Below are 9,202 nucleotides of genomic sequence, written 5' to 3' on the forward strand. Positions count from 1 at the left end.
TACAACTTTCTAGGGATGTTGTAGAAAGATACTGGGCCAGTTTGGTGCGGCGCGTCCGACGCCACGACGCGCCTAAGCCGTGGCGGTCAAATCGGCCGCCACACCTGCGGCGGTAAAACTATGGCACGTCTAAGCCGCGGCGACAAAACTATGGCGCGCCGTGGCGGCTTAGGCCACGCACCAAACAGCCCCACTATCGAAAGGGTCACTTTCTAGGGGTGGCTACGAGCCTACCACCCTTTCCTTCCTGCTTTCAGCCTTTCACTTTGTTCTTTGTGGGGGCAGAGTGGGCATTAGTGGAACACCACCAATCTGAGATGATCAGGAGCGTATTATTGATTCTTTATTTATTTTATTATCATCTGTGATGATCAGCCTCTGATCATCGTCACCCTCCATAGTTTTCCACTTGTCACCGGCTGATCCTGCTAACCCCACTACACAGCCACAGGATCCTCTCGCTACGTCATCGATATACTGGGGGCCCGCGCGGGTACGAAGAAGAGAGAGAGAATCGGAATGCCCCGTGCTGGCCAGTGGCCTCTCTTCTTCCCACGCGAGTAGGGCCAGCCTCCAGGCCAGCTTTCCGCCCTGATACGTGGGCCCAGCAAGATCCGGGCCCCCCACCTGGAGTACATCCCGGGCCCACCTCGAAGCACCCAGGCAGCTTCGTGCTCGTGCTCGTGCCGTACCCGACGCATCGGCGTCTCCTCGCGCATTTCTTCTCCCCCCACCCCCCTTCCTCGCCGAGCGCATTTCTCCGTGAGCGGAAGATCCGATCACCACTTCGGCGCCGCGCGTCCGAACCCCAACCCAACCGCGCTGTCTATCCTCCTCCTCCCTTTCCGCACTTGGTCCGGCGATCCTGATCGAATTGGAACCGCCTTCACCCCCACCCAGTGCAGTGCTCGCGTGCTCCGCTCTGCGCCGGCAGCCCGCCCGGACCGGACCAGGCCGTCTCTGCATTTGCGCGGATCCGCCGGCGCGGTCCCTGATTCGGGCCGCGCTCTCGCAGATGATGGTGGCGGAGAAGCCCGCGCTGGGGTTCCAGGCGCACGGGGACGGGGACGACGAGCTGGAGCTGGAGCTAGCGTCGCCGGCGCCGCCGCCCCGGAAGATGCACTCGCTGGAATTCGAGCACATCGGCTCGCTCGCCGCCGTGGCCGAGTCGCTCGCGCCCGGGAGCAGGTGGCAGAGGGCGCTCACCAGCGTGCGCGTCGTCATCTTCCAGGCCAAGATCAACGTGCTCCTCCCCTTCGGCCCGCTCGCCATCATGCTCCACTACCTCTCCGGAACGCACGTAAGAACCCCGGCCCCGCACTTCGTTTCTTACATTTTTCTACTTTCGGCGGCGCCTTCCGCGTTTGAATCTTTACTGGCAAGTTCATCATTTAAGTTGCAGTACTCATAAGCTTACACCTTCACTTTCCTGTTTGCTTCCATAAAATGCGAGTTCCACAGCAAGGATGGGTTTTTCTTTTCAGCTTAATCGGCATTACCCCGTTGGCCGAGAGATTGGGATACGCAACTGAGTAAGTGTCAACAAGACGGTAACTTTAGTTCCCAGTTACTACTTGTGCTAGTAAAGTAATTAAGATTCAGTTCTCCCGTCCTATACATCTCCTATGTCCTAACCGATGCTATTGTATTCCTCGTGTGCAGGCAACTTGCTTGCTACACTGGCCCAACAGGTATGTTCTTTGGTCCCATGCCGTGCTATCTTTCCTAAGCGGCTAAGCAAATCTTAACTTTAGCAGCTGCTTAGTATTTTGTAAAGATGTAACCTTTTTCCTTTTCCATCTAATTGAAGTTGGGGGGCTACTGAATGCTACATTTGGAAATGCAACGGAAATGATTATATCAATATACGCACTGAAAAATGGGATGATTCGGGTCGTCCAGCAGTCACTACTAGGCTCAATATTGTCAAATATGCTGCTGGTTCTTGGGTGTGCTTTCTTTGCTGGTGGTCTTGTCCATTCTGACAGGGACCAGGTCTTCAACAAGGTAGTCTATTTAACAAATCTGGTTTTCCTGAACATTTTTTATTAAAGAATTACTGCAGTTTCTATTGCATCTATCATTGCAGGCATCAGCTGTTGTAAACTCAGGACTACTGTTGATGGCTGTCTTAGGCCTTATGTTCCCAGCAGTGCTTCATTTCACACATTCAGAAGCGCAGTATGGAAAATCTGAAGTAGCTCTTTCAAGGTTTAGCAGCTGCATCATGCTTGTGGCCTATGCTAGCTATCTATTTTTTCAACTAAAGAGCCACCGCAGTATGTACAGCCCAATTGGTGATGTAAGTAGCTTACCACTAGATCTTTGCAAACATTGGAAACTGGAAAACAAATAATGCATGCATAAGGATATGAAAATTCATTGGTTGCACAAAAAGACCTGGGATCACTTCTATTTGTAACAAAATGATTATATTTTACGGGGACTATGCTTTGTTAGAATTTTGGATCAGGTTGATGTAGATAAGCTGTAAATCAGGGCAAAAGATAAATGTAATGCAGTTAACAGGGAAACATAGCAAGATATTGGTTCTCCTGATTTTTCCTTTACTATGGGCACAACTATTTAAAACAGGTAATCATCAGAAACATTTTAGTTAATATTTATGTAGGACATCATAACTAAATTCTAGCAAATGAGAACATCAAATACAAATATAATTATTTCTTATATTTCATTATATTTTTCGTGATATGCAAACTTCAAATTCGAATTTCTACTTGCCACAACAGGAAGAAGCCGCCGCTGAGGAGGAGGATGAAAAGGAGATTACACAAGGGGAAGCCATCTGCTGGCTTTTCATATTGACTATTTGGATTTCAGTACTCTCAGGGTACCTGGTTGATGCCATTCAGGTACTGAAGAGCTTGCTGACAATTACATTCATATGTTCTCTACTTCTCTCCCTCTTGTTAGTAATAAGTAGAAAAGAGGACCAAATATATCTCTATTTTACCTCTATCTGTTTTTCTATTTCTTGAACTGTGCTTCTTTAAAATGTTGTAACAGGGTGCGTCTGATTCATTAAACTTGCCAGTGGCCTTTATTAGTGTTATTCTGCTTCCTATTGTGGGGAATGCTGCTGAACATGCAAGCGCCATCATGTTTGCCATGAAAAACAAATTGGTAATTTTTGCTCCTTCCTTTTCACATTTTGCAATTTTTACAAAACGAATTCATCTTTAGCCTCACTTTCCCATGACAACAGGACATTACATTGGGAGTTGCGATAGGGTCATCAACACAGATCTCCATGTTTGTGGTAATAATAATAGGAATTCCATAATAATACATAGTGTAACAGATACAACAACTACCCTACTCTGGTTTTACAATTTTTTTGTCATTAGCCAAATCATGTTTTAGACAGTAGATACCACCTTTTTCCAATAATTGTTCTGGTATTCTTTTTCATGATCTTCAGATTCCATTCTGCGTGGTAATTGGCTGGATGATGGGACAAGAAATGGACTTGAATTTTCAACTGTTCGAGACAGCGACTCTCTTTATAACTGTACTAGTGGTGGCATTCATGCTACAGGTATGCTTACAGAACAAAGCAACATCCTATTCTATTTTCCTCTGTATATGAAGTTACTACACGGGCTGTTTTGTAGCCTATTTTTAGTTCTAATGTTTTCATTTTATTATATATGTTTTTCCAGGAAGGCACATCAAACTATTTTAAAGGTCTTATGCTCATCTTATGCTACCTCATAGTTGCTGCAAGCTTTTTTGTCCATGTCGACCCTGATGCAAGTAAGTATCTTGTTTATTGTTTTCTTAGATGCACGAGAGCAAACTAGACCAAAATTGATGGGTTAATGGAAATGCAAGAATTAAACCATTTGGATAAAAAAATTAGTCAGACTATTGATTTATTTCCTTACCATAGACAACCATAACTGTGAAAGCCAATTATCCCATTTGTAAATAACATATTCAGTATATGATATTGCTGTTGATAGACATGACTGATTCAAATTAGGATGCTTTCGTTTAAATCCTGCTATCCACAACACAAACTCAACAGACTGAACTAAGACAAACCTTCAATTGCAATTTGTGGATTGCTTAGAAAACAAAATGTTTAATTTCAAGGTGTCTTATCTCCAGGTTAATTTGCTTTGCATTCATTCATCCCATCATCTGCATCTCATAATGATCCACTTGGTTGGTCTGAAGCAGGTGATAACTAAGTGACAAATCTGCTTACAGCATACCTGTGAACTGAATGGAGAGGCTACGACCTAACTGCAGAGTTAGCCAATAGCATTGCCCTGCGTAGATAAGGACCTGCAAGAGTCCTGAATTTGGAAGCAACTTGTGGGCAGAATCTCGGACCGAGGGTTTAACTTGGGGCTCAAGATTACAAGGAGCTGATGCAGCTTTTTTAGGATAGCAACAGCATCGCCCGTTGAGGAACTGTAACTTTATGTGACGGAATCACAAAAATTTACCATTGTATTTGTTCAAGCTACACGTGCCACAGTTTTTTATGTTGTGATTGGTAGGTACGGGGAAGTTAGACCTCTAGTGCTATTGGGAAGAAAATTACCATTACATTTATTTAATATATTTTCCTTTTTTTCCTTGTAAAAACTTGCAAATCTAGGCATATGTCACCTGTTGGGTTGCCTTTTTTTTTATTACCGTCGAGCCAACCGATGGTAAGATGGCCGTTATATATATATATATATATATATATATATATATATATATATATATATATATATATATATATATATATATATATATATATATAGTATTTAGAGCCCTGGGCTCTCTCTAACTAATGGAAGCCCCGACCAGGTGTGCTGACCGCACCGTATCGACCAGGCGCGCACGCTTTTTTGGCTGACTGTGCCACCTAGTTACGTCAATTATAACTACGCGTTATGCTCAATCTTGTTACGTTTTACACACTTTTGGTGTGCGCATGTTTCGCGGCATCCGGGCCCACGAAAAGATCGTATCCCCGCAATCTGGGCAGCTTACGTCTATCGGGCCCACGAATCAAGGAACCGAGCACTCATTTTTTCAGCTCATCTCTCCCGTAACTCTCGCGGCGGCCGAACCCTAGCGTCTGCGTCCTTGCCCAGCCGCCGGCCACCACCTCCATCCTCGCTCAGATCCGTCTGCGTCCTCGCCCCCTCTGAACTCGCCCAGCCGCCGGGCACCGGTGATGCGTCCGCGTCCTTGCCCCCTCCGGGCTTGCCCAGCCGCCGGGCACCGACGACCCGTTCGCACCCTCGCCCCCTCCGGACTTGCCCAGCCGCCGACAACCAGCGATCCATCCACGCCCTCGCCCGCTCCGGACCACGCCCGCGCCGCCTCCGCGCCCTACGAACTTCCCGTCACGGGCACGTACACCGTTTCTGTCTTCCTCGAGAAGGGCTTCCTCTCCATCCCCGGGTTCATCCTCGCCGGCGACAACCTCATCGCCAAGTGCCCCTCCTTGTTCTGGTGCATTCTTTACTCATATCGCCCTGCTCTTGTGTTTTTTATTCCTAAATACGTCTTTTATGCTAATTTGAATGTGTTATTATGCTCAATTACCAGATCTCGTGTACGCTCCGCATTATAAACACGTAGACCACCAGTTCTATGTCATTTTTATGTTCTTTTGGTAAATACGTAGATCCAAATTATATTTCCCCTAAATAAACTGGACAAACCTAGGAGCAACTACATGATTTATATAAAAAAGATATAGGCACCCCAATTCTGTATCGGCTATAACTTTGATTTGGGTAGTCTGTGTGTACATCCACACTTTCAATCAGCTCAGTTGTCGCGACCCTCTATCAGTTATGATAATGTGTTTTGAAGATGCTTGATTGGTTTCATGGTTTTCTAGAATCGGAATAATTGTTCAAACTTTTATTAGCATGGTGTAACCTAATTTGATCAATTTTGAGGAATTATTGCCTCTCCTAATAGACTTTTGCATCTTTCATGTATGTGTACAGGTTCAATTATCAATACTATTTTTAGTTGTGATCGTCAGTGTCGTATGCTATAGTAGATAGACTTTTACCAATTACTACTATTTATGATCACTGCCCGATTCTATTTTTCTAAACATTTCTTTGCTGGAATTTGAGAGGGCCTTCATTGATTTCTATAACTCAATATTGCATAAAAATGAAACCGTTTTTCAAGTAATTGGATGGAGAGGGGCTTATAGCCATATGCATCTGTTTGTTTGCATAGTCTAAAACTGAAGTGAACTTAGGTAAGCAGGAGATTCAGTGTAGCATGGCTTTAGATTAAGGATTCAGATGAAAAGAGAGCTGAGTTTTAATGTAGCAGGGTGTGTATATTTGCACCTTTTCGTCGTAATCTGATCTTCTAACTCAAGAGATTTTTCTTTTGGTAATCTGATCTTCTAACTCAAGTGTGCATTCAGTTTAGACTGTAGGTTATGTTAGTCATAACAAGCTAGAAAAGATGATCATATTAACAAGGAAAGATCATATTAACAGTTCATGTTACGTTTGCAGATATGGACCTCGATGGTTTTCTCCACATTAGGAAAGCTGGAAGAGCCTTTTGAACTCACTTTTTTGCTAACAATGGTGTTACAGTGGAACATAGTTTTGCGTGTATGTACCAACAGCTAAAATGTAAACACGACATTATCATAGTTGAGTACAGGAATAATTATCTCTTATATCTTATTGTAAAATCTAAAACAGTTCTCCTGTAGATGGTTAGCTTGCATTTTACGCCACAATTACCTCAGATCACTTCTTGTTGTATTTACTCCAATTTACGATATTTCTTGATGCATTTTATGACAACCTCGTGCGCAGAGAGATATATTCGGTCTACATTCGTTATTATGAAACAGATGAATGATTTACGCTAAAATTCGTACTCATTTACGTTGTTTTGGTTTATGTTTTACGCATAAATCCGTCCGAGCCAAAACCCGCGTACGTCCGGTGACGCGTGATTTTCGCGTCGTAAATTTCGGCTCCATTCGCCATTACGAAACAGATATACGATTTACGCTAACATTCGTACTAATTTACGATGTTTAGGTTCACGTTTACTCTAAAATCCATTCGAGCCAGAACCTGCGCACTCGGCCGCACATAATTTTCACGCCGTAATCTCGGGACCTATTTGTTGTTACGAAACAGATAAATGATTTACGCTAAATTTCGTATTAATTTACGTTGTTTTAGCTCACGTTTTACGCTGGAATCCGCCCGAGCCAGAACCCGTGAACGATCGGTTGCACACAATTTTCACGCCGTAATTTTAGGCTTCATTTGCTGTTATAAAACATATATAAGATTTACGCTAAATTCTGTACTCATTTACGCTGTTTTAGCTCACGGTTTACGCTGGAATCGGCCCGAGCAAGGACCCGCGCACGATCGGTTGCACGCGATTTTCACGCCGTAATTTGAGGCCCCGTTTGCTGTTACAAAACAGAAATGAGATTTACACTAAATTTCGAACTCATTTACGCTGTTTTAGCTCACGGTTTACGCTGGAATCCGCCCGAGCCAGAACCAGAACCACATACTGCATGATTTATGCTGTCAAGTACATGTCATTATGCAGTCGTAAACGCTGTCCACAGTGTCATATTCATTCCACGTGTTTCGGGCATCAAAAGATTCCTTTATGCATGGTTTACACATCTTTATCCATATATATATGCATTCGTATATTGCCTTACGCGCTTATCGTCCTGGATTCCTGGCTGTTGACTGCATGGCTGCGCGGGTGCTGTGTTGACCGCGTCCTGGCTGGGGCTTCCATTAGTAGGGGAAGCCCAGGGCTTCCATTACCTCTTCCCTATATATATATATATATATAGATAGATAGATATAGTATTTAGAGCTCTGGGCTCTCTCTAACTAATGGAAGCCCCGACCAGGTACGCTGACCGTACCGACCAGGCGCGCACGCTTTTTTGGCTGACTGTACCACCTAGTTACGTCAATTATAACTACGCGTTATGCTCAATCTTGTTACGTTTTACACACTTTTGGTGTGCGCATGTTTCGCGGCATCCGGGCCCACGAAAAGATCATGTCCCCGCAATCTGGACAGCTTACGTCTATCGGGCCCACGAATCAAGGAACCGAGCACTCATTTTTTCAGCTCATCTCTCCCGTAACTCTCGCGGCGGCCGAACCCTAGCGTCTGCGTCCTTGCCCAGCCGCCGGCCACCACCTCCATCCTCGCTCAGATCCGTCTGCGTCCTCGCCCCCTCTGAACTCGCCCAGCCGCCGGGCACCGGTGATGCGTCCGCGTCCTTGCCCCCTCCGGGCTTGCCCAGCCGCCGGGCACCGGCGACCCGTTCGCACCCTCGCCCCCTCCGGACTCGCCCAGCCGCCGACAACCAGCTATCCATCCACGCCCTCGCCCGCTCCGGACCACGCCCGCGCCGCCTGCGCGCCCTACGAACTTCCCGTCACGGGCCCGTACACCGTTTCTGACTTCCTCGAGAAGGGCTTCCTCTCCATCCCCGGGTTCATCCTCGCCGGCGACAACCTCATCGCCAAGTGCCCCTCCTGGTTCTGGTGCATTCTTTACTCATCTCGCCCTGCTCTTGTGATTTTTATTCCTAAATACGTCTTTTATGCTAATTTGAATGTGTTATTATGCTCAATTACTAGATCTCGTGTACGCTCCGCATTATAAACATGTAGACCACCAGTTCTATATCATTTTTATGTTCTTTTGGTAAATACGTAGATCCAAGTTATATTTCCCCTAAATAAACTGGACAAACCTAGGAGCAACTACATGATTTATATAAAAAAGATATAGGCACCCCAATTCTGTATCGGCTATAACTCTGATTTGGGTAGTCTGTGTGTACATCCACACTTTCAATCAGCTCAGTTGTCGCGACCCTCTATCAGTTATGATAATGTGTTTTGAAGATGCTTGAATGGTTTCTTGGTTTTCTGGAATCGGAATAATTGTTCAAACTTTTATTAGCATGGGTAACCTAATTTGATCAATTTTGAGGAATTATTGCCTCTCCTAATAGACTTTTGCATCTTTCATGTATGTGTACAGGTTCAATTATCAATACTATTTTTAGTTGTGATCGTCAGTGCCGTATGCTATAGTAGATAGACTTTTACCAATTACTGCTATTTATGATCACTGCCTGATTCTAATTTTCTAAACATTTCTTTGCTGG

General features: G+C 44.8%; 1 protein-coding gene across 2 annotated transcripts; it reads left to right on the forward strand.

The window, feature by feature from the left end:
* The first annotated feature begins 452 nt into the window (after positions 1 to 452).
* On the forward strand, positions 453 to 4,669 carry LOC100286108 (uncharacterized). 2 transcript variants are annotated; one of them, NM_001158996.3, is made up of 11 exons: positions 453 to 1,300; positions 1,462 to 1,532; positions 1,663 to 1,691; positions 1,811 to 2,007; positions 2,090 to 2,302; positions 2,754 to 2,876; positions 3,031 to 3,147; positions 3,230 to 3,283; positions 3,446 to 3,562; positions 3,687 to 3,780; positions 4,210 to 4,669. In NM_001158996.3, exons 1-11 carry the CDS (start codon positions 1,016 to 1,018, stop codon positions 4,218 to 4,220), a joined length of 1,311 nt encoding a protein of 436 aa, NP_001152468.1. In that variant the 5' UTR covers positions 453 to 1,015; the 3' UTR covers positions 4,221 to 4,669. The 2 variants fall into 2 exon arrangements, with proteins under 2 accessions (NP_001152468.1, XP_020399324.1); XM_020543735.3 differs by having other exon boundaries at positions 594 to 1,300; positions 4,207 to 4,660.
* Positions 4,670 to 9,202: the final 4,533 nt, after the last annotated feature.

This window comes from Zea mays, chromosome 9, assembly GCF_902167145.1.
Source record: "Zea mays cultivar B73 chromosome 9, Zm-B73-REFERENCE-NAM-5.0, whole genome shotgun sequence".
Classification (NCBI taxonomy): Eukaryota; Viridiplantae; Streptophyta; class Magnoliopsida; order Poales; family Poaceae; genus Zea; species Zea mays.

Excerpts from the sequence above, each read along its gene's own strand:
- LOC100286108 (XM_020543735.3), top strand. The coding sequence starts at position 1,016 with ATGATGGTGGCGGAGAAGCCCGCGCTGGGGTTCCAGGCGCACGGGGAC. Across the intron at positions 1,692-1,810 it reads TTGCTACACTGGCCCAACAG|TTGGGGGGCTACTGAATGCT; the intron begins GTATGTTCTTTG and ends ATCTAATTGAAG. Across the intron at positions 2,303-2,753 it reads TGTACAGCCCAATTGGTGAT|GAAGAAGCCGCCGCTGAGGA; the intron begins GTAAGTAGCTTA and ends TTGCCACAACAG.